The sequence below is a fragment of the Spermophilus citellus genome, assembly GCF_964194105.1.
Source record: "Spermophilus citellus genome assembly, chromosome: 4".
Classification (NCBI taxonomy): Eukaryota; Metazoa; Chordata; class Mammalia; order Rodentia; family Sciuridae; genus Spermophilus; species Spermophilus citellus.
The window spans coordinates 200,347,955-200,372,930 of record NC_138185.1 but is presented as its reverse complement, the minus strand read 5'-3'; the positions used below and the strand labels follow the sequence as shown (position 1 = coordinate 200,372,930).

Below are 24,976 nucleotides of genomic sequence, written 5' to 3'. Positions count from 1 at the left end.
GAATATCACTCAGCATTAAAGAAGAATGAAATCATGGCATTTACTGGTAAATGAATAGTTGGAGAATATCATGCTAAGCAAAGTAAGCCAAACCCAAAAAAACAAAGATTGAATGATTTCTCTGATAAGTGGATGCTGATCCATAAGGAGGAGGGGCAAGGGAAGAATGGAGGAACTATGGAATGAGCAGGGGGGAACGAGGGGCAGGGAGAGGGGGTGGGGAAGATGGTGGAATGAGATGGATGTTATTACCCCTATGCATGGGTATTATTGGACGAATGGTGTGACTCTACATCATGTACAACCAGGAAAATGAAAAGTTGTGCTCCATTTGGGTAAAATATCAATAAAATTTTTAAAAAATGATTCCAGATTCTCCATAGGAAAGAAATCGAGTGTTTAGGGAAGGTCTTTGGAGCCGTCTCCCAGTCTCTGAATTAAGGGTCTCTGCCCACTCTCCACATCCTGGACATTCATGGGCAGTAGCCTTGTCGGTGAGAGCCTCAGTGACTGCAGTCTGCTTCCAGAGGCCTCCTGGTCAGGCTCCCTCCTTGGCTAGGCCACAAGGAGGCCAGGTGACCACATGTTGAGCATTTCTTTTTGTTCAGGCCATGGTCTACAGGGTTAATCCAACAGCCCAACACTGGCATCATCCAGAGGTCAGGGAGACACGGGGCAGAGCAGTCTGGAGTTGAGACCTGGCCTCAAACCAGCCAGCAGGCTGAGGAGGCTCTGACCAGGGAAAGGGGCCCGCTCCTTCTTCCCCATCCCCCCAGCATGGCTGCCACCAGGGAAGGGGCCTGAAGTGACTGTCCTTCCAAAGGGCCAGTGGATGAGATGGGGAGTGGCTACTGAGGCAGAACGGGAAGCCTGGCAAAACGACCCCGGTGGCTTGGTCCCCAGCTGGTCAGCAGAGGCCGTATATGCGGGCAAGCCCCCCCTGGGTCTCTGGGCACTATTGTGGGCGTGTGTGTGGCAGGCGGGCCTGCAGGCGCTCAGCTTGGGGGTCTCTGAGCAGGGGAAGAGGAGCATCTTGGCTTCAGATTCTGCCCAAACTAAAGACAATCCTGTTCCCTGAGCCCCTCAAAGTGCGCAGGTGCAGCTGTGGGCCTCGTGGAGATGGGCATTTCACAAACTCTTTGTCGGCACTTTCTAAGGGAGGTGGAGGGGGTTCCTGTGACAAGGGTGACCGGCCAGCTTGAGCCTAGGAGCTGCTTTCGGGTTACTCAGATACCTGGCTCTGGGCCTGGCACTCGGCACCCCCAGGACTGGGCCGCATGGACGGGGCTGGCTGGCCAGGGAGTGTGTGAGGGAGACAGTAGGTCCCCCGGCCTCCATCATCCGGCGGCATCTGGCACAGAGTCTTTTCCTGCTCACAGTTAGAGAATGAGGCCGGGGATGTTGGGAAGGTTCAGGATTCGGGAAGGCGCGGACAGCAGATGTGGGGAGAGGGTGGAGATGCCTTGAGAGGACCCCCTCCTCCCGGGTAGACTGACCAGACAGAAAAGAAGAGGCATTGGCAGAGTCTTTGGAGCTCTAGGAGGTACTGGAGTCCAAGAACAAAGAGAGGGCCCCACCCCCACAGCAGGTAGAGTTTTGAGGGACAGGGTAATAGAGGGACAACCGCCTTGTCCAACTGGTTTCTTTAAAAATATTTCTTTAGAAAACTCACCCTCCCCTGCCCGCCTCCCTCCACGCCTGGGACTCAGGCCTCCTCGGGCCTCCGCCCACTTGGAGGTCCATCACACACACGCTGGCTGCCACCTGCTGGGAGGCCTCACACCCCTCTGTCCACTACAGTCCTTATGTCCAGTCCCCGCCTGGTGGCTCTGAGGGACAAGGGCAGCCTGGCCACAGTCTGTGTGTCCCTCCTGAGGCCTGCAGGACATCAGGGGTGGGGGGCTCTGCTCTCCCCTGATCCGGAAGCTCAGGGCTGGAAGCGCGGGGAGCTGACGTGAGGCTGGTGGAAGGCATGGGCGCTGTAGACCACCTCGGGGGGCGAGGGGGTGCTGGTGGCCAGCACCGAGCACAGGGGTTCGTGGCTGCTCAGCACCGACGTGAAATATTTCATCTCCTCCGTGAGCTGCTTGATCTCCTTGCGCAGAGCTGCGTTCTGCTTCTCCAGGTCCTCACTCTCCTGTGAGGGGAAGGACCAGCGTTAGTGATCAGGGTCAGGGAAGGCAGGGCTGGCAGGCTGGGGAGGGTGGGGGAGGCCAGATTCGTTTCTCACTAGCACAGCCACAGAGAAGGGCATCAGAGGGCTCTTGTGCATACGTGAGAGTGTGCACACGTGCATGTACGTTTGTGTTTGTGGGTGCACCCGTATTAGTATGTACGTGTGTACGTGTATACACATAGATACTGGACTGACCCACTTGACACTGCTGATACTTGTCTATTTTGACTTCTTAAAAACAGCAATTTCACAAAATGAAACCTTAGCCCATTTTCTATTGCTATAATCAAATACCTGAGGATGAGTAATGTATAAAGAACAAAGGATTTTTTTTTCTTTTTCTTTTTTTTTTTTTTTTTTTTAGCCCACTGTTCTGGAAACTTGAGGACATGATGCCAGCACCCACGTGGCTTTTGGTGTGAGCCCCATGCTGCTCTGTGCAAAGAGGAAAAGTGGACGGGCAAGTGGGTAATGGCAAAGGGACACGTGTAGGCGAGAGAGGGGAATGCTAGTCCTTCTTTATAATAGTCCACACTTGGAAACCGGTCCAATCCCCTGAAAGTAGGAAAAGAGTTGATCCCTCTTAACGACCTAATTCTCTCTTGAAGGCTTCACCACTTCTCAACCCCGTTGTGCTGGAGACCCAAGCTGCACCTGAGCTCAGCGCCTGCACACAGGGTCTCCTGAGCGTCTGTGGATTGAGAGTGGCAAGTATGTGCCGAGGGGAATTATGTGGCAGCCCGGATCCTGAGGAAACGCAGAGCAGCTTGTGAGAACATCTTGTACCAATTCACTTCTTTCCATCCCCTTACGCAATATGTTCCCCAAACGTTCCTAGCATTTCCATTCAGTCTTATAAATACACTCCATGGCTAACTGTCTACTTCGCCCAGATTCTAGAACATGAGGGTCTCTGTAAATATTAAAGGGTCCAAGACACCTATCATGTCTCATTCCACTCCTATCTACCCACCCAAGGGTTTTCAGTACACTAGTCTCCTCTTACCCTGAGGGGATATGTTCCAAGATGCTCCTAAAACCCGACATGTACTGTGTTCAGCACCTACTAGTACTCTACATAGCACCCAACATATTCTATGCTTTTTTCTATACATATGCACACATGATATGTTTTATTTATAAATTAGTCACAATAAGAGATTAGCAATAATTAATAATAAAATAGAACGATCATAACGACATACTTTAATGAAAGTTAGTTAAAATATCTGAATTGTTTATTTCTGGAATTTTCCACTTAATATTTTCAGACCACAGTTGACCGTGGGAAACTAAAACCACAGAGGGTGAAACTTTGTACAAGGGCAATGAGGAAAAGACCTGTCCACTCAGTGTGTCCAAAGCCTGTGTAGAAACAAAGTCCTTTGTCCAGAAAAATCTTTTCCCAGTTGCTTGGGGGAACCATCTGATATATGCTAACCAGGAAAACCCAGGTTAAGGAGCACTGATTCCTGAATACATTATTATTAAGCCAACAATTGAACTCTGCTAATTAACAATCACTGAAAAACAATCCCACCTTCAGAAAGCCTGAGAATGTATTTCCAAAGTGATTTTGAGGTTCACCTTCTGTGACTGAATCCTGCAGGTCCACTCTGCTAATTAAGACCCCAAGAAAGGGGGTGTGGCTCTGGAGATACCAATAAATTACATTTCAGTTGAAAAACACAACCCGGGCTGGGGATGTGGCTCAAGCGGTAGCGCGCTCGCCTGGCATGCGTGCGGCCCGGGTTCGATTCTCAGCACCACATACAAAGATGTTGTGTCCGCCAATAACTAAAAAATAAATATTTAAAAAAAAAAAAAAAAGAAAAACACAACCCGGTATTTGGTGACCAGGTTTTACTTTTCTAGTTCTAGTTGGTTTAGATCAGTATTTCCAAAACTTGCCATATCACAATTAATTTGAGGGCTCGATTAAAAAAAAAAGCCATAGTTACAATCCTTCCTGAAATCTAGAGACTGGGGTGTTAGTGAGTTTGAGATTTGGAGGGCGGGGGTCTAGAAATCTGAGTTTTCAACAAGTATCCCAGTTCATTCTAATGACCAGGCAAGTTTGAAAACCCTCATTAAATGTGATATTAAATTTATTTTAAGCTGGGGTTGTGGCTCAGCGGTAGAGTGCTCGCCTAGCCTGTGTGAGGCCCTGGGTTCAATCCTCAGTACCACATAAAAATGAATAAATAAAATAAAGGTATTTTGTCCAACTACAACTAAAAAATATTTTAAAAAATTGTTTTAAGTGGCTGGGCGTGGTGGCACACGCCTGTCATCACAGTGGTTTAGGAGGCTGAAAGAGGAGGATTGCAAGTTCAAAGCCAGCCTCAACAAAAGCTAGGCGCTAAGCAACTCAGTGAGACCCTGTCTCTAAGTAAAATACAAAATAGGGCTAGAAATGTGGCTCAGTGGTCAAGTGCCCCTGAGTTCAATCCCCGGCCCCCTCCCCCCAAAATTTTTGTTTTAAATATCCAAGCACTTATTCAAAGTGCCCATTTAAGTACTTGGCACATCATATGGACTCTAGTGTTTGTTGATTGACTGGCTAACAACATCAATTGCTGGCATGAAGAAGTTGGCTCAGAAATTTGGTGGGCGGTGATCAAATGTAAAATAACTTGACTTTTAAAGTTTGCCCTAAATAACCCATCGAGAGCATGAGAGAGCTAGATGGAATTCGTCAGTTACGCTGCCTATCATCTGGCCCCACATCCCCATGGGTTCTTTTTTAAGCCGCAGAGGAGCATACACATGTGGGCTTGCCCATCATCCAAGTTTTTGTCTGTTTTCGTTTTGGTTTTTTTGGGGGGTGCTGGGGATTGAACCCAGGGCCTCGTTGGAGCTGGACAAGTGCTCCACCACTGAGCCACAACCCCAGCCCTTTCATCTGTTTTGAAGGACAAATGCAAACACTTTCAGCCTGAGTCTGACATTTCCTGAAGGAGGCTCTTAGCTAGAAAGTGTGCCTGGGTCAGTGCAAGGAAACCCCCCTCTCTAGAATGGAGCAAGGGGACACCAGAAGCTGGGACAGGTCAACCTGTTCCCTGCGCCACTGCTTGTTTCCTGGCACATCCCAGAGGCAGGTCATCCCCCCTTTACGGAAAGGTAAGATGAAGCAGTAGCTGAGACTGGGGGGGGGGGTGTCGTTAAGACGGGAACTGGGGGCCGGGAGCCCTGGCCCCTTGCTCGAGCCCTTTTCCTCGCCCCCTCTGAGAGTTTCCACTGGTGACAACATTTACTGTAAGTCTGGTGCTCTGAAGAGCCTGGGCAAACCCCAAGGCAGGAGGGAGGGGCCGGTGGGCCGGCTCTGACCTCGCCACCTAGAGGCAGGCCCGACTTTCGGGAAGTGACAGCAGGCCCTTCCTCCCTCTCAGGCACGGCCGAGCCCTCTCTCTAGATTTCTCCTCTGCCCACCCCAGCCCTGCGCATCCCAGAGGGCTAGAAAGCGGCATAAACACTGCCCACGGCCCCTGACCAGAAAACAACCACCCGTGACAAGACACTTGTCTTGGCCCTGGGAAGCCAGACGGCTTCCTGCTAGGGCCCCTGAGGAGCCCGCCCTGCCAGCCCCCCTGGGGCCCTGCAGCAGCCAGACTCTTACACAGAGCTCAGGCTGCACTTCCCTTGCGGGAGGAAGTGGCTGATCTGGGGCCCCGTCCCTCCACGTTGCTGCCTGTCAGTTGCTGCTCTTCAGTCCACTCTGACACCGCTGGGGACAGTTTTGCCCTGGAAAGGACTCGCAGAGCTAAAGAGGCAGGAAAACAGAGGTCTATCCAGAAGGTGGACGCCCAATCCCTTAAGTTGCCTGCGCGGGCTGCAAACCCAGAGCTCAGTGAGCAGGAGGAGGGAGCCTGCTTCTGGGCGTCTCTGTCACCTGCTTTCCACATTTTGGAATTCCTTTAGGGCCACCAGGCTCCTCACAATAACTCTGAGGGGGACATAGAAAGCCTCCCGCTGTCCTTATGCCCCCTCTGGGGATGAGGCCAACCCTGGCACAAACCCTCATCACATTCACTTTCCAAACGAGCATAGGCGCAGCCAGCTGCCAAGAAGAAGTGCTATAGAGTTCACTTAGACGGTCAAGTAGTGGATCCAAGGACCCCATCCAGGGAGGGCCTAGGGCGCGTGGCTTGGCCTGTGCTCCTACCACACCCGAAGGCTTCCTCTGTGGGACTTCAGACGAAGGTGGGCAAAAGTCTCCAGAGACTACTGAGAGTCCTCAGCACCCTGTGGTCTCCCAAGACAAAGCCGGATCTTGGTTTTGGTGACTCTGAAACACTGCATGAGGACCCCAAGGTGGCTCACCTGGCCAGCTTCTCTGGAAGAGAGCTATCTAGAGGCCAGACCTTCCTCCAGACAAAGTGAGGGTCCATGGTGGACTCCATGGGTGGTTACCGGGGATGGGGATCCGAGATCCTGGTCCTGGCTTGGTGACCCTGAGTGATTCACTTTCCCTATTGATTCCCAGTGGCCTCAATTTAAAACAGGAAGACTGGATCAAATCAGTGAATCTCAACCTTCACCATACCCTGGGATCCCCTGGAGGTTAGCAATGGGCGGACAGATGCCTATTCAGACTTCATAGGTCTGGGGTGCAGCCTGGACATGGGCTTGGTAAAGGCTCCCTAGGGGATGTGACAGGCAGCTAATGTTGAAACCCACAGAATCAGAGGATCTGCAGGCCCCTTTTAACTCTCAAACATTTCAGATTGCCAATTTGCTACCTGAGCGTCTCAGCATACTAGTCTCTACCCAGGGAAAGGTGAGTACTACCTTTTATGGTTCTGTTCATTAGAAGTGAGGCGCTAAGTCCAACCCACATTTGAAGGAAGATGCAGGAGGCTCCCTCTCTGGGAATGATCAAGAATCACTTGTGCCAGGCATGGTGGTGCAGGCCTGTGATCCCAGCCACGAGGGGAGGCTGAGGCAAGTTGGAAGCCAGCCTCAGAAACTCAGTGAGACCGTCTCACCATAAATATTTTTTCAGAAACGGCTGCAGATGTAGTTCAGTGATAGTGGGTTTAATTTCCAGTACCCCCAAAACAAAGAATTAATTAAATAAACCTGATAAAATTTGATATTTATCTGGAGGCCTCAGTCCCACAAACTTACTGATTCCATCTTCTCCCTTCAAACTCGTGCCCATGTTTACGATTCCACTTCGCCTGTGGCGTTACCTGTCGCCCAGTGACACTTCTGTCATGAACCACAATCAGCTAAGGAGGAGGCTTCCTTGGGCCCTGGGAACATTCTGGGAAATCCCCTATTGGAGGGGCTGATGAGGGGGTCACTTAAAGAGCTTTCAAATGATGGGGAATCCCCAGGCACTTCCCTTATACTCAGGCAACCAAGTTGGGACGAAGACTAGGAACAGGCTGGCATTTCCAAGCTGGGCTCTGGCCCAAGGCTCTAGCGGGGACTCCCCAGGCCTTGTGGGTGGGCTTGGTCCTCCCTGCCAGCTCTAGATTAGTGCCTTGACCTTCTCCTTGTACCTTTTTTTTTTTTTTTTTTTTTAGAGAGAGTGAGAGAGGAGAGAGAAAATTTTTAATATTTATTTTTTAGTTATTGACGGACACAACATCTTTGTTGGTATGTGGTGCTGAGGATCGAACCCGGGCCGCACGCATGCCAGATGAGCGCACTACCGCCTGAGCCACATTCCCAGCCCTCTCCTTGTACCTTCTCATCACAATTTCCAGAAGGGCCAAAATAGTCCCTGTGCGTTTCCTCCTCGACAGAAGGTGCTGTCATCTATTGGTAGGGTGACCTTTCAGCTCACACCCACACTTAAATTAGAGAGTGGTATTTGAAGTTTGTCCCTCACAGCCAGGTGTGTGTGGGATCTCATCAGGTGCCACAAGCCCCTACACATCAAATGCACACAGAGGTGGAGCCCGCCATTCTTGGAGAAGGCTTCAGATGGAAAGATATGACACTTTCCAAGCAGTTGGGGGACCTGTGACTTTATCTTCTTCCATTCCTGGGGATATTAGCCCCAACCCTTGCCTCTCGCCCTGAGAGGAGAGAAGAGGAATTGCTAAACCACAGGTCTTCGCACTGAATGACCTATGTACCTATTTTGGAGAAATCTTCATTCCTAGGTTGTAGAGCTGAGGCTCTAGGGCTCCAAGTGCCTTTGTCATTAACAGATGTTTAAGCCAGAAGGGCCACCCTCAGGGGCCTGTATAGAGTCACAGGGTTAGGAGGCTGTCACCCTGTTCCTTGGCTTGTAGACTATGGTTTCACTGACCTAAAACGCTGTTGGTTGGCCAGCTCAGCACCCCTTCTGAACTCCTTCTCTCTTACTTTCCTCTAGAGACACCAGAAAAAGAGTCACTCAAGTACCCAGCTTCCTTTGCAGTGAGGGTGGCCATGTAACAGAATTCTGACCAAAGAGACGGAATCAGAAGTACAGGGTGGGGCGAGAGGGCAGGGAGCAAAGCTTCCCTTCCCCGTGAAAAGGCCAAGCCTTGCAAGGATACCCTCCTTCAACACAGATGGGTGCCTGGAAGTTCAGCGGCCACAGTGCACCTCAAGGATGAAAGCCAGGAGCCAAGATGACTGTGCAGAGGGAGGCGCTGGGTGCACCCCTGCTCTAGCCTGCTCTGGGGACTTCTGAGCCTCTTGTTATGCGAGAAAACCAAACTTCCACTCCAGGGCTGTCTATTACTGGGACCAAATGCAATCCCGACTGGTACCTCCAGTTAGGGAGGTTGTCACCAGAGAGCCCAGTTCTAGAAAACCACAGAATGACTAGGAATTGCCATTAGAGCAAAGGTTTGATGTGTTGGTTTGGTCTGTGCCATCAGGCCCCTGGCACAGAGTGTCTGGGTAAATGCCAACAGAGTTGCCCACAGGACTGCTCCTGATTCTGGCTGCACGCTGCAGTCACCTGAAGGGTGCCAAACAGTCTTCCTTCCTGGACTTCACCATCCCCAGGTTCCAATTTCATTGTTCTGGGCTGGGTCACAGGAAGCCAGATTTTAAAAACGCTTCCCAGAGGAACCTCGTGTTCAGCCAATTTGAGAATCATGTTCTTAGCAGATACCTCTTAAAGATAATATAATAATGTCAGTGTTTAGTTTTATTGTATGTATCTATATATTTTTATTTTATAAACAAAATGCACTGTGCACACACGCACACAAACACATACTCTTTTACACACACACACACACACACACACACACACACACTAGGGATTGAACCAAGGGGTGCTTAACCATTGAGCCACATCCACAGCTCCCCTGCCCTTTTTTGTTTGTTTGTTTGTTATTAAAACAGTGTCTTGCTAAGTTGCCCAGGCTGGCCTTGAACTTGTGATCGTCCTGCCTCAGCCTCCCAGGTTGTTGGTATTATAGGCATGTTCCACCAGGCTGATATATACTTTATATTATTTTTATTTTATCAAATATATTTTATTATATAAAAGTATAAAATATAAATACAAAGAATTTTAAAGAGTTGAGTGAAACATTTTTTTTCCCTAAAAGAAAATGCCTATTTAGACACTTTGTTATTCTCTCACTACTGTAATTGGTAAATACAATTTCTAGTAATCCACCAGTTCATTCTTATGATGGACAGGCAAGAGGTAGGGAACCTGGTCAAATCTCAATGATTATAGTTTTATCATATTAGTTCCCCTTGAGTTCTGTGAGGGCAGGAGCTACTGCTGTTGTCTTCACTGCTTTGTCCTCTGTGACAAGGACAGTGCTGGCTCATAGTAAATGTGCACTAAAATCATGTTCATTTGACTGCCAACTTGGAACCTGTAATAATTTACCCAAACCTAAGAAGTACCTATGAGAAAGTATACTAATTAGACTTATGATATGCACAAGGGAATATCTGACCCAATATTCAAGTACATTAAATGCTTCTGCTTTATAACTTGGGATAGTCACATAGGAACTCCACTCACAGAACTCTGACATCATTTCCCCAGCTTGAACTTGACCTTCCCCATCCCAACCAGACAGACTCAAGCATTGTGGTGCGAAGCCAAGACAGCGAAACAGCTGGCGTTCCTGAAGCTCTTAAAAACAACCAGAAAGAAGGGCAGCATGTTCACGCATGAGAACACATGGAATGATGAATAAGAAAAGGCTGGGCTCTCCAACCTAAGGCCCATCTCCTGCCTCACATCTTTAGACTTACTTTTCTTTCCAATGCAGAAGAGAAAATATAGCCTTGCTCTCACTTATCCCAATGAGGTGCCATTGCTTCCCATTTTGTAATCAGAATTTAGACTGAGAGAAATCTCCAAGCCAGGGTTAGAATCAACTTTGTGGACCCCCACCCCAATCCAGTCCTTGCTTCCAATAGCTCAACTGCCTTCATATGACTTCATTCCCACTATCTCTGCTCCACCAGGCGTCTTTCTGATGCCTCCCCCTGGGCTTGGCTGCAAGGTTCTGCTGAAAACTCCCTTTCCCCAGATCCCTCCACCTCTTTCCTTTTTTGGTACTGGGGATTGAATCTGGGGCACTTTATCCCTGAGTCACATCCCCAGCCTTTTATTTTGAGACAGGGTCTTGCTAAGTTGCTGAGGCTGGTCTCAAATTTGTGATCCTCCTGCCTCAGCCTCCAGTGTGTCTGGGATTACAGGTGTGCGCCCCCATGCCTGGCTGACCTTGCTCTTTTATTTGCATTTGATTTCCAATTTTAGGGCCTAGGAACAGCCTTCCCTCATCACTATCGCATCCTGTCCTTTAACCACTTTCAACCTTGCACTATTTCATTTTCTTTGAACCGTTTTTCACGTGGTGTGCTTAATGTGTTCATTTATTTTTCCATTTTCTAGACTTGAGGTTGAATGTAAGGTACATGAAATCAGGGTCCCAGCCTGTCTGGTCGCTGCTACTATATTCTCAGTGCCTAGAACTGACCATACCTGCAAGGAGGAGACAGGAAATATTGCTGAGTGGATGAATCAATTCTGCAGACAGACGTGAGCTCTCGAGCTGGGAATAGGACTCTTCATGAACAACATTCTGCCACCACCACCCTCTTAGTGAACAAGAAGGCCTGTTCTTGAAGCAACCAAGGACCCAGAAAATCTCTGAGTTACAGGGTCCTCAGTTGCAGGACATTGCCTATTGGCCCTAGGAATTTGGGCCCTCAGCTTGGATTTGAACTTGATCATTTCCTTTGAGTTTCCATAAGAGCTCTGGGTTACCTTCCTTGGTTCCCCGAAGTCTAGGGTGTCCAGATATTTCCTGGGACTTCCCCAGCTCACACTTGCTGCCCTGGTATAATATTTCCTAGTGCCCTTTTTTACTCTCAAAAGAGTTCCTATTTGGAGGATAAATTATAAGGTCTCCCACCAAACCTGACCCCCGAAATTCTAGCTTAATGATCTCTTTTCTGTTCTCTTAGTTTCCTTCAGAGTTCCCTGGACCCTCTATTTGGCCATCTCCTCCTCCTCCTCCTCCTCCTCCTCCTCCTCCTCCTCCTCCTCCTCCTCCTCCTCCTCCTCCTCCTTTTTTAACATAAACATGCACAGTATGGGGGAGCTGGGGTTGTGGCTCAGTGGTAGAGCACTTGCCTAGCTTGTGTGAGGCACTGGGTTCGATTCTCAGCACCAGGAATAAGCAAATAAATAAAAATTAAAAAGATCCATCAATAACTAATAAAGAATATTTTTTTAAAAATGCACAGTATGACTACCTTAAAATATATTTGAGAATTAAAAACACCAACTAACCAAATCATATTATGTACATATATAAAAATGGCAAAATGAACCCCATGATTATATAAAATAATGATTTACCAATAAAAAATAAATTTTAAAAATTGGAAACACCCATGGCCCTGGTCCCCTAACGTACCTGCTTTCATTTGTACATACTGTCATCTTGTCCTTTTAAATTAGTATGCCTTTTTAAGAATATTTCCATTTGTTTGTCTATGATAAAAAATAATATTGTGCTAGATGCAGTGGCGCACGCCTATAATACCTCATGGTCTTGAAAGGCTGCTGCAGGGGGATCAGGTCAGCCTCAGAAATTTTGTGAGATCCTGTCTTCAAAAATAAAAAGGACTGGGGATGTAACTCAGTACTAAAGCACCTTTGGGTTTAATCACAGTAACAATAAAATAAATAAATAAATAGTAAAAAAAATAAAATAAATTAGTATGCCTACTTATTTTTACAAAATCTCAACCATAGTACATATACAGTCAGCATTTTGCTTTCTGTTGTCACTTTGGCACTCCCACACGGTCAGTCACTATAAGTATTATTTTAATGGTGATATCATGAAATTGATGATCCACAGTTTACTTAAAATGGTCTTCTAATGTTGAGCCTTTTGGTTGTGATCACCATCTCACTGGTGTAAACAATGCTGGAATGAACATCTGGATGCGTTTTGGATTTTGTCTTTGTTCAATTATTTTCTAGAAACATATTCCTAGGTGAGAGATTAGCAGAGCAAGGGACAGACAAATCAATCCTCCTGTCACCAGAAACCAATACGTGTTATCCATTTCACAACAACTTGTGCAATCTCGTGTCAACAGTGCCTGGAGCTGGCAGTATCTACACAGAGCAGCGGCTTAGTGCTCTAAATTTAAATCATTTCTTTTTGCCTACCAGCTTTATGAAGGTTTCTTTATTTTCTTTCTTTTTTTTTTAAAGAGAGAGTGAGAGAGGAGAGAGAGAGAGAGAGAGAGAGAGAGAGAGAGAGAGAGAGAGAGAGAGAATTTTTAATATTTATTTTTTAGTTCTCTGGGGACACAACATCTTTGTTGGTATGTGGTGCTGAGGATCGAACCCGGGCCGCACGCATGCCAGGCGAGCGTGCTACCGCTTGAGCCACATCCCCAGCCCTATGAAGGTTTCTTAATTTCACTTTAATGTTACAGTAATCAATAACTAAGGAGGAAGAGCACTTTCTCTGCATCTGTCTCAATGTAGCATTCTCAACCACAAGTGATTTTCCCTCCAGGGGACATTTGACACATATTGTGAGTATTTTTGGTTGTCATAACAGGGGGAGGGAGTGCTATTGGCATCTATTGGGCAGATTGTAGATTTTACATTTTGCAATGCACAGGATAACCACACGCACACAACAAAGAATTACTGGACTCAAAATGTCAATAGCCAAGGTTGAGAAACCTTGCCTTATTGTGTATCATTTTCGTAATCAGAATACAAAATTAGGTTATTTTCATTTTGGTAGGAAAAATGTTGTGTAAGATTTCAGTTCATAGCCTCTGCCCACTTATTGATGGGAGTCTTGATGTTTTTCTTTAAAAGATGTTTTTTCTCAGTATAAATATTAAGTATTTATTTAATTTGATGCAAATATCAAATCTCCCCCAAATCTCATTGTCCTTTTAATTTTGGGTGACTACTTTAAAAACCTCTTTTGAATAAAGAAACCTGAGGCTTCAGCGCCCCTTGACCTTGAGCTCTCCTTCTGGTCTCTCGCTGTTTGAGTGTTCTGGAGATGCTGAGAGCCCAGGCTGTCTGAGCATCTGGTTGATGGCCTACTTCTCGGCGTATCCTTTGCAAAAGGACCTGTGGTATCAACATCACCCACCTAGCAAAGCTCTGTCCAGCAAAGTAGCACAAAACAAAAGTAGAACAATGGGGAGGCCATAGGTTTGGGTTCCTGGGTGTCCTTGAGAAAGTTTCTTTGTTGGCCACATGACAGGTTGGCCTGAAAGATCTCTGAGTTTTCTTTGAATTCTATCATTTTAGGAACAAGTAGTATGACCATAACCATTACCATTCCCTTTAAAAGGCCACCATGTGGGCCCATGGTGAGCTCTTGTACCAACATCCCACCCTCTTCTTGTGGGTCCTGGGCTTCTCCCTAGAAAGCAGGAGAGACTGGGAAACCCTTTGAGCAGCCTGGGCTCTTGGGGAGACTCTCACTCTTCTCAAGAGAAGAAAGGAAGCCTGGTTACTGCTGGTGGTGCCTCGGGGAGATATCTGCTAAATGGTAGCTGTCATTTTGTGACCTGGGCCCCGTGATCCTTTTAAGACTGACTTCTTTATAGTCTCCAGATCAGTCCTTCCCCAAACACCCTACACTTTGCCCCTAGATCCATCCTCCGTGGGATAAGCAGTCAGTGGTGAATTGCCTTGGCATGTCTTTTTCCCCAAATAAAACAGTCAGAATTTTAGACTATTTTAGACTACTTCTGATTTTTTTAAATGGCACGCATTCATTATAATTTTTAAAATGCAGAAAAGTACTTAAGGAAGGCTACTGAAACTCAGCCACTCAGAAACAACTACTATTAGCATCTTGGAGAATATTCTTCCAGACATCTCTTTATACATGCAACTGTTCCCCAAACCACAGATTTAACTCACATGAACAGGATTATACTCTACATGTTCTTTGTAATTTACTTCTTTTTTTAAAAATTTTAACTCAATGCTACCCCACTGACATCTTTTAAATTGGTACATACAGATCTTCATGATAATTTTGGATACCAGCATAAAATTCTGTATGAGTGTATTTATAATATGCTAATCCATTGTTGTTAGCCAGCTGCCCAGTTTTATAGCATTATCAAACACTTTATTAAAATGTTTAGTATTCATTCCGGGCATGGTGGCACACCCCTTAATCTCAGTCATCTGGGAGGCTGAGGCAGGAGGATTGCGAGTTCAAAGCCAGCCTCAGCAACAGTGAGGTGCTAAGCAACTCAGTGAGACCCTGTCTCTAAATAAAATAAAAAATAGGGCTAGAGATGTGGTTCAGTATTTGAATACCCCTGGGTTCAATCCCTGATATTAAAAAAAAAGTGTTTACTATTCACAAATACTGGCAAACTGAGTATCCTTATATATAATTTTTCTTCAATCTCTTGTAAGTGGAAATACTGTTTCAAAGGTTATTCTTATGTAAGATGATAACGTTCTTTGCTATACAACCTTCTCAAAGAACGGTTTCAATTGATATAGGGATATCTTTACTTTCTTGACCAGGCCTGTTATTGACAGATGGGGAAAAGTGTGAATTTTGGAGGACATTGTTCTAAAAAAAAATAAAAAAAAAACAGAAAAATAAATTCAGGTAGAGATTCCAAGACGTATAGAGTCGAGGAAGACAAACACATCCTCATGAAAGACTGGAGAAAGAGGCAGTAGGGGTGAGGAAGATGGGTTCTGAAGATGCAGCTAGGTAGCCTTGGACAAGCTGCCTAACCTAACGTAAAAAATTATTAAATAAGGCTTTGGTGCAGATCGAATGAGATACTGCCAGCTGAGCACTCAACACACGGTGCTTGAAACACAATTGTGCTCAATTATTGTGTTTTTAAAAAGAAATTGATAGCAATGGTGGCCCAAGAGAGGTGTCTCTTTTTCATGGATGCTTCACTGATTTTACATTGAACCTTTTAAGGGTAGATCTATCCAGAATATTCCTTTGGTGTTTCATGGATCCATAACTTCTCTATGCCAATGAACATTAGGCATGGTTTCCCGGAGAGAAAGAAAAAGAGCTCTAGGAGTGAAATAGGACCACAAGCTGCCTTCTCTCCCAGAGCTCCCCAGAAAGCCAAGAACAACAGTGCCATTCTACAGGAGGCCCGTGGGTAACGTCTTTACTGAGTTCCTTCATTACTCAATTTCCCTCTAATTGTAGATATTGTATATCTCACAACATTAGCTCAAAGATTTGTTATTGCCTAATGTACACTCGACATTTTTCTGTTGTATATAACATTAAACATGTATCCGGGAACTAGTAAACCTCTCTTTTCCTAAATAAGTGTGAGATTCCTTCAGGCACCCACCCCCATCTAAAGGATGTACCTAGGTACCCAGCTCCCAAATTTGGCCCTGTTACTCTAACTTGCTTCCAGTTCCACCCTCAAGGCCAGATCTGACTTCCAGTAGCACATCTCTGAGCTAAATTTGCCCACGGTCCCCATCTCCTCTGCCTTTAGTCTCTTCATGAACCAGACTGCTTCTCTCTTTTTTTTTTTCTACCCACAGAGGATTCATCCCAGGGCCTGCGCCTGCTAGGCAAGCACTCCACCTCTGAGCCACATCCCAGCCCTTTTCATTTTTATTTTGAGATATAAGTTGCCCAGGCTGGCCTTGAACTTGAGATCCTCCTGCATCAGCCTCTGGAGTAGGGAGGTTACAGGTGTGTGCCACTGCACCTGGCAACAATACTTCTTTATTAATCTCAATTCTCTTTCCCACTTACTCAACAGTCATTCAAAATCCTCCACGCTGTGAGGCTCCCAGGAGCCACTACAATCAATTGGGATGGAGAGCTGTTTGATGGGTGATATCATAAGTAGAAAAGAAAGCATTCAATGCATATGTAGCAATGATCAATGTCAAGAATTTCAGTACCTATATTATAAAAATAAAAGCAACTGATTAAATAAAAAAGATTTAAAAAGGAAAGTATCTCTCTCTTAGACGTTTATTCCTACTTTTCAGAAAAAAAAATCATCAACAATTTTTTGGGTAATCTATTTGAAAATTTCTGTTTGTACAATTATGTACAAAGAGTTTTTCTTGTTGCTAAAAACACAGAGTGGAAAAAAACAGGTGCCATATTTATACTTTTTTCCTTTAAGAGTATAGAAACTTGATAATCTTTTCAGATCAGCACATTCAGATGTAACTTACTAATAGCTCCTCAGTATTCCACTGAATGGACAAACTCTAATTTACTTAAGCACTCCTTTACTGATGAATATTTAGCTTGCTTCCAGTCTTTTCTCTAAGAAACAACGCAGCAATGATTATCTTTAAATGCACAGCGGTGGATAATATGTGGACGTGTTTGTGCGTAGACTCCTTGATGCTGACCCACAGGACATGAGTGCTCATAATTGGAAGCGGCATGGTCAAGCTGCCCTTGACCAGGGATGCACCAACTGTATTCCTATTGGCAGCATGTGATGGTTCTGCCTTTCCATTGCCTTGGCAACATCGTGATTTAGCAGCATTTTATTTTTTGCCAATCTGACAGAGAAATCTCACTTTTGCTTTAATTGGCATTTCCCTATATAAGTGAAGTCTAGCATATTTGCACGTATTTATTTGCCATTTATCTCTCTCTGGAAGTCGCCTATTCATAATCATTGCTCATTTTTCTTTGGGGTTGTTAATCACTTTCCTATTCATAAGAGCTTTCATATATTAAGTAAACATACCTTTTTTTGGTCATAAATGTTACAGATATTTTCCCCCCAGTTTATCATTTGCCTTTGAGTTAGCGTATAGTATTTTGAACTATATAGAATTTTTTTCACTTTTTAATGCATAAAGTTTATATATATATCAGTTTTTTCCTTTGTAGTCTCAGGAGTTTTTATTTTATTTGAAAAAGACTTCTTCAGGCTAAGATCAATTTTTTAACATGCATGGGTTTTTTTCCCAAAATTTCTTTCTTTTTTGATTTCATCTGTCTCTGTTATATAAGGAATGGAGGGTCCATTTTTTCCCCTTTTTTTCCAAGTGATGAGACAGTTGTCACAACTCTATGGAAGAATTCTGCTCTCCCTCACGGGAATGAAATGTCATCCTGGTTGTCTTGAATTTGTTCTAATGTCTTAGGAAATGTCACAGGCTCTTAAATTTTAAATTTGTTTTTGGGTCTGTTTCTGTAATCTGTCCAATGTTCTGTCTTTTCCAAATCGTTTCAGCTTAGTCTGCTAATCCCTCATTCCCCTTCTTCTTTAGCATTTTCTTGGCAATTTTCAGATGGTTCTTTTTCAATGGGGATTTAGAATAGCTCATCTAGTTCTTCCCCAATTTCCAGAAGACCCTACTGAATTTTTATTGGGAGCACATTAAATTTATAGATTAATTTAATGAAAATATTAACTTTACATAAGATACATCTTTCTATTTAGTATTTGAATTTTTAAAAAGTCATTTAGAATCATTTAAAAGTTTTTTTTAAAATTAAACCCTTCATGATTTTTGTTAAATTTATTCCTTTCTCAAACATTTATTTTTTAGTCGTAGGTGAACACATACCTTTATTTTATTTTTATGTGGTGCTGAGTATCGAACCCAGTGCCTCATGCATGCTAGGCAAGTACTCTACCTCTGAGCCACAACCCCAGACCCCTTTCTCATATAATGGTGGTGGTTGGGATTTTTCCTTCCATTAAATTTACTAATTTGTTATGGCTTGCATGTAGGAAAGGTATTACTTTTTGTTTTAATTTTGGAAGCTGTCTGTATTCTCTTATTAGTTCTAATGGTTTTTCAGCTGATTATCTTGGATCCACTTATTTAGCTGCTGAGATTTTTAGGAACTAACTGGGAAAGTCATGCCTTTCTTCTTCTAGTTGACATCTGTACTGTACCTAAGGGACCCTACAGTTGCTCGTGGGAGAAAAAGAAATAAGTATGATGGGCACTTGTGTGAGACATCAAACTGAAAGAGAATCAAAACTGTATGTAGACTCTGTTTTTGTAACAATTACAAAAAGAATCACTTGATCCATTATGCGTCACCTCGGTTCATTTTGTAACACAATCATCACTAAATGTTCTTTCCCTCCTATCATTTTAAAAGGAATCAATATGTGTTGGTGGGAGCCATGAATAGGACAGCTACTCCAATGTCCAATAGCCAGAATCCCTTACTCTCACTGGAGAGATGAGATAATCATCTGGGAACTTTGAGATAGACAATAGTGACAACAGTTGAAACCAGGAAAACAATGTCACCCCAGCATTTGAGGCTAGACCCCAAGACAAGTGTGGCCCTTATTTGATACCATAATTTCTAAAGCCTGGTCTGCAAAGTTTTGGATGAGTCCTTCAGCTAGAGAAAGGTGCCAGAAGATTTCCTGTGTAGCAAGCGTGGAAAGGGGTCAAGGGCAAACCCAGCCGTGAAACCCGACTCAGGTGGTGAACAGAAGCTTCTACCTGAATTACAAATGTGATTGAGAGGACAAGGTATGGGAAAGAAGGGCGTCTGTTGACCAAGAGGAAATGAACAGTGCAAACCATGGCCAAGCACTCTGCCTGATGGTGAAAATTTACATGCTGCTGCCCAAGCTCCCACCTGAAGCCAAGAAAAACAAATTGCATTGACAGCAGTGCACAGGCTTGCTGCTTAGACTCCGATGTGATCTGCTCACTGGGGAGAAAAGTGAAGATGAATGTTGTGGTGCTCAAAAGAAAGAAGTGGGTGAGGAGTTCGAGCTCAGATGTGGGGAGAATGAGAACATTCTAGAGATTGAGGCTGGGGTGTAATGGTAGATATGCTGACCCCATGACTGGAGGCTCCATTGACCTACAAGTTCCAGAAATTACCCCCAAGGTAGTCATAACCAATATAATTAGGCTCAACCTTTTGGTTCTGACTCTTGTTTTACAGAGGACGGCCGAGTCAGAGATGGAAACCTTGCTGCTGCAAAGAGGCACATGTGTCTGCTCATTGGTATGCACCCAAGGGGGTGGACGGACACCAGGGGTTTAGATTTATAGGGAGATGGGGTGCAGCTCAAGATGAGGGGGGTACCTCTCCATACGTTAGAAGAGAGGGAGTTATCTATCACTAGAGGTTACAAGATCCTTTTCTTAGGCATCAAAAGTGCCTGAGCCGGGTGTGATGGTGCACGCCTGTAATCACAGTGACTCAAGAGGCTAAAGCAGGAGGACAGCAAGTTCAAAGCCAGCCTCAGCAACATAATGAGGCCCTAAGCAACTTAGTGAGAACTAGTCTCTAAATAAAAAGTTTTAAAGCGGATGTGGCTCAGTGGTTAAATGTCCTGGATTCAATCGCTGGTACCAAAAAAAGAAAAAAGTGTGCCTAAACATTTCAGCCTTAAAGAAATCTCACAACCCTGAGATTCTGTGAAAATCTGTGTGTGTGTGTGTGTGTGTGTGTGTGTGTGTGTGTGTGTAACTTAGTGTGATTTTTTTTATCTTACTTCTTATACTAATAACTATTATTATCAATCTTGTAATTAAATTTTTGGAGTATTTTTGTATGCCAGGCACTGTGTTGAGCTCTTTTTCTGCACTTCCCCATGAAGTAGTTACTGTCATTTCCCATTCTATAGATAAGGAATCAGAGTCTAAGGGAGATTGGGAATGGCTCTAGAGTCAGTCACACAGATAATAGATAGCAAGTGGCAGAGCTGGGATTCAAACCCTGTCCTCTGACTACTGAGCTGCTGACCTCTATTTATTTTCCACTTCTTTTTTTAAAAAAATATTAAAAACATATACAGTTTATAGTAATTTGCTTGTCTCAGGACATTGTCAACTTGTACAGAAAAAGAAGCTTTTAATCTTTTAAGTTGATATTTATTTGCAGACTCAGAGAAGGTGATGGATCATAGATGTTCAAGTTTAAAATAGCAAATGGGAGTGTTTCCATGTGACTCTAGGCCACAAAGAAATCACAGGGAGCATGTCAGTAGCAGGGACACCGACAGCTTAGCATTTAGACTGTTGACCACAGTTAGTACAGACTTGCTGTTCATTCATTTTTTTTTCCAATTTGACACATATTTATGGACTTAAAATTGTTAGCTTGCAAAGGAGGATATACCAACTACATTTCAAATAAAGCAAAAGAATCAATCAGAGAGGTTGGTGCAGCCTATTTTTGGTTTCCTGACAAAGATGAGGAAACATCTTTTGTTCCCTTTAAAACTGTATATTATTATTTGTACTGGGGATTGAACCCAGAGGCACTCTTAAGCCACAGGCTCAGCCCTTGTTAAAAATGTTTTATTTAGAGATAGGGTCTCACTAAGTTGCTTAGGGCCTTGCTAAGTTGCTGAGGCTGGCTTTGAACTTGCCATTCTCCTGCCTCAGCCTCCCCGGTCACTGAGATTATAGCATATGCCTGCACCTTGGGTAAAACAGTATCTTAGTCTTGATGAGGTAAAAATAGTCATGCTAACTGGTGAGGTGCCATGCTAATCATCCAAATTAATACAAGCGTATTCATTTTTGGTACCAATTGTACTTCTTTTTACCATTGAAAGAAAGTACTAGAATATTCGAGGTATGGGAATGTTTCTGGAAGGATGAGAAGACCGAGTTGCTAGAGGAAGGAATGAGGGCATGAAGAGGAAGGAACCAGTGAAGTAAGAGCTGGTCAAGCAAGGAACCAAGTAGAGGCAGAGTCAAAGGAGGAGGGGGAGGAGGGGAGATGCGGAGGAAGCTCTGCTTTATGAAGCACACAGCCGGGAGTCAGAAGCACTACTAGGACCTTGGGCCACCAGTGGAGCTGCCCCTCGGCCCCACCCAGTACCCTTGTGCCCAAGTCGAGAGTTCAGCCTGCTCTAGAAAGGATTGGGGCAAGCGGCAAGGATGGGCACCAGACCAGATGTGTGCACTTGAACTTGTATCTTTCACATGGGGATATCATTAATGATAGAAATTTCAAAATAGAACTTTAATGATGCTTAGAATAAAGAAGTAAGATTTAGCATTCGGTGGACTTCCTTGTCCCAAATGCAAGGACATTTGGGTGGTTCCCCAGCTGCCCTCCAAAGGGATGAGACTTTGTGTGGTCCTAGAACTGTAGGATAACAGGCTCCCCAAAGCACTTAACATCTCAATTTCTCCCCTAGTCAGTCCACCTTCTGCTCTCGGTGGCTTATGAGGATGGAGCTCTCTCTGGCTGTCCCCTCTCCAAGCCAGTGATTCTGTCTTCCACCCTACCCAGCCTCTGGGCTTCCAACACCCAATGTGTCCACTCCTTGACTCTCCCCAGGGAGAAAGATTCATTTCTCTTTTCAGCCTCTGGTACATTCTCTGCTACAGAATTTTTCAAATACATCACAGGAGAGCTTGTCCTCCTCACCTTATAACCCTCACCCTCCTCTTACTCTCCCCAGCTACACATCCCCACACAGGCAGAATCAAAGCTGTGGTCCAAGGGTCCATGGGTTTGGAGAGCAAAGCCCAAGCTCTCAGCACTCACCAAGTGCAGGGTGTCAGCTTTCTGTGTCTGCCTCTGTCGGCTCTTCTGGGCTGCAATGCGATTTTTCTCCCTTCTCTGAACTTTTCTTACATCGTCAGAGGAGTCCTAGAAGGTAGAGATAATGGGAATTAGGAGTTTTCTCTTCTCTTCTGAAGTAAAGTAGGCTTTTGTGGTACTGGTATCTGTCCATCCATCCATCCTTCCATCCATCCTTCTATTCTTTCACCCACACACCCACCCATCCATCCATCCTTCTATCCTTCCACCCATCCATCCTTCCATCCATCCTTCTATCCATCCATCCATCATCCATCCATCCTTCCATTCATCCTTCTATCCATCCATCCATCAATCCATCCCTCCATCCATCTATCCATCCATCCAACCTTCCTTGTCTTCATCTCTTCATGCACCCATCCATCCCCTTATTTTCCAAAAGCCTGCAGCCACAGGAGCATTCTTTTCCATACCCTGTTACACATCCTCAGATCTGTCTATGTCTTATTTGGCCAAAAACTATAGGAAGAAGCATGAGATCTCGAGGCCTCAATGGGGCTGTTTTGAGCAACAATGGTGAAACCGATGAAGGCAGTGTCTGTCGCCTCTCCTCCTCTTCAGGGCTGCTCCACTCTCACCCTCATACACACACACACACACACACACACACACACACACACACACATCTATATCTCCTAGAACCCCCTTGCTGTTCTTTTTGGCTGTTTTCTTTTTCTTTTCATCCCCAAACCTTGTTGAGCATCTACTATGTGTCAACTTCTGCTCGAGTGTTTTCAGAGGTGCTCTTGTTTAATTTCCCAGTTCTGTGAAGCGGGCGTCATTATTTCTGTTGTACCCGGGAAGAACCTGAGGCCCTATGAGCTGGCCCAGGAGCTCACAGTAATCTGGGAGTGAGTATTGCCCCTTGCCGGGCTGAGTCCAAAGCCTTCCCAAGACCTCCTCACCACCAGTGACCTCACTGTTATGTATCCCATGAGGTCTTCGGCCACACCCGGGGGGCCCAAGGGTCCCAGCCCAGAGCTGCCTTTTCTTTTCCTTCATTCCCTTCATTCTGCTCAGCCAGTTTGACATTTCCCACACCCGGATCAGAACGCCCAGTACAAAAAAAATATGCCAAAAAGAATGGACTCATTAGGGAGGCTGCCTGCTGTCGGGGGTCAAGGGTGGGTGTGCGTGAGGATACGGACCCGGGGTGTTCTCTAATTACACCCCATGATGGGTATGTCTTCTGCTTGGCTGGAGATGCTGGCTCCAGCTTTCTCCGCGATGCGTAGACGTCTGAGAGAAGCCCATGCAGCGCCTGCCCGGCTCCCTGGCACCTCCCTGCTGACCAGAGGGCGCAGATCCCAAGCCAGACTCTGCGCTCCCCAGCAAGTGCAGCACTCCCGGGTCATTGCCGTAGGAGGGCACTGGGTGAGATAGGAGGGCGTGCTTTTCCTCTAAGGGGCACGGGGACCAGATTACCAAGGAAGCCATGAGTAATTTCCTTCCTAAGAAAAGTACAGCACAAACTTCCAGGCAGACCCAGCCACTCCGATACCATCTTGAACTTGGATGGTCTGCCCTCTAGAGGTCTCCACCGGGACTTCTCTCTCGGATTAGCAGCTAAGGACAGATGCTCTGTCTGACATTTACCTTCCTTCGTTTGAGCTGGGCATTTTGAAAGCCCTTTGGATATCTATGCTAAGAAAAGAATGCAGTTGTTGAACCTCAGAGGTGGGGAAGATTTTAATCCATGGAGCTAGATACGTTGGAGGAGAAGGACAAGGACTTCCCTGGGGCGGGATGTTAAGGAGGTGGCAAAGAGGAAGCCCCCAGGGGCCGTGAGGTGAGTAGAGAGCCCAAGGTCTTGGCAACTCGAGCTGAAAACTCTTGACTTGGAAATCAATCTAGATTCTAAAATCTCCCGGAATCCCTGCCTCAATTCCCCAGAGCTGAGGTAAGCTATTAGCAAATGTCTCCAACAGGTTCCCAGGGCCATCTCCCCTTTATTTCCTTCCTCTTGTCCAGAAGCCACTGAGTAAAGAAGCACTGGCTGCAGCTCCAGCATCTCCCTCCCTGCTGGCAGGTGTGGGGACAGAGGCAGCACCTCAGCAGAGATCGTCCTGTGTCAGGTTCCTTCTCCTCCTGTCAACTTGTTCCCAAAGCCCACCTTGACCCCTTTCCTCTCACGCCCTCGTGACTCTTCCAGGAAAACGACACATCCAGGATTTGGGCTGTGCAGGCAACTTAAGGCTCCTCCGGTCACTTTTCCAGTGCCGGAGAGAAGAGTGGACCGCTTCCTCTGAGTTATTTGACATTCATCCTCCCCTTTGCTACTTAGAAAGCTTCATGGGGGGACACCTGCAAGGCCGGGACAATGGGCACCATTGGGCAATGGAGAGGAAAAGGGGCTCTGGCAGAGCAGAGGCCACTGTGCACGGCTTCACTACAGATGCCATGTCTCAGTCTCATAGAGTGTTCATGCCACAAGCCACTTCCTCTCTCTGCAGCTCCCTGAGCAGGACAAGAGAGACTGCCCGGCTTCCTGCCCTCCAGGAGAATCCGAGGGTAGGAGAGAGGGAGCGGGGACCCTACCTGCTTGCCAGGGGGAGGCGAGCGGCTGAAGCTGGAGTCGCTGCTGTCAGAGCTGTGTGGCATGGCTGAACTCTTCCGGGCTCTCACGCACGGCCCCAGATGCCTCTGGGCTCTCGGGTCACCAGCTGGCCTCCCTTCCTGACGGTCCCTGGGCCACCAGCCCTCCACCCTCCACAGGTGCCTCCCCTACTGGCCCTGGAGCCACCTCTGACCCCTGCGTCCTCCTTGCTCTGGGGTGCAGGGGGACTGCTCCCCACAGGGACATCTCGCTCAC

General features: G+C 45.8%; 1 protein-coding gene and 1 long non-coding RNA gene across 2 annotated transcripts in view; one reads left to right on the top strand and one right to left on the bottom strand.

The window, feature by feature from the left end:
• Window positions 1–3,040, top strand: part of LOC308647656 — a 23,903-nt gene extending 20,863 nt beyond the window's left edge. The window contains exons 2-3 of the long non-coding RNA XR_014021677.1: window positions 2,541–2,644; window positions 2,785–3,040. This is a non-coding gene — a long non-coding RNA (uncharacterized lncRNA). The remainder of the gene's footprint in view (window positions 1–2,540; window positions 2,645–2,784) is intronic.
• Window positions 1,832–24,976, bottom strand: BATF (basic leucine zipper ATF-like transcription factor). The gene is made up of 3 exons (XM_081291973.1): window positions 24,703–24,976; window positions 22,108–22,212; window positions 1,832–2,137 (listed from the first exon to the last, which is right to left on the bottom strand). The coding sequence occupies exons 1-3, from the start codon at window positions 24,763–24,765 to the stop codon at window positions 1,928–1,930; spliced, it is 378 nt and encodes a 125-aa protein (XP_081148099.1). The 5' UTR covers window positions 24,766–24,976; the 3' UTR covers window positions 1,832–1,927.

Bases quoted from the DNA above. Each gene is read 5' to 3' on its own strand.
- BATF (XM_081291973.1), bottom strand. From the start codon at position 24,765: ATGCCACACAGCTCTGACAGCAGCGACTCCAGCTTCAGCCGCTCGCCT. The intron at 22,213-24,702 runs GTAGGGTCCCCG...TCTACCTTCTAG, and splicing joins CGCCTCCCCCTGGCAAGCAG to GACTCCTCTGACGATGTAAG. The intron at 2,138-22,107 runs GTGAGTGCTGAG...TTCCCCTCACAG, and splicing joins AAGCTGACACCCTGCACTTG to GAGAGTGAGGACCTGGAGAA.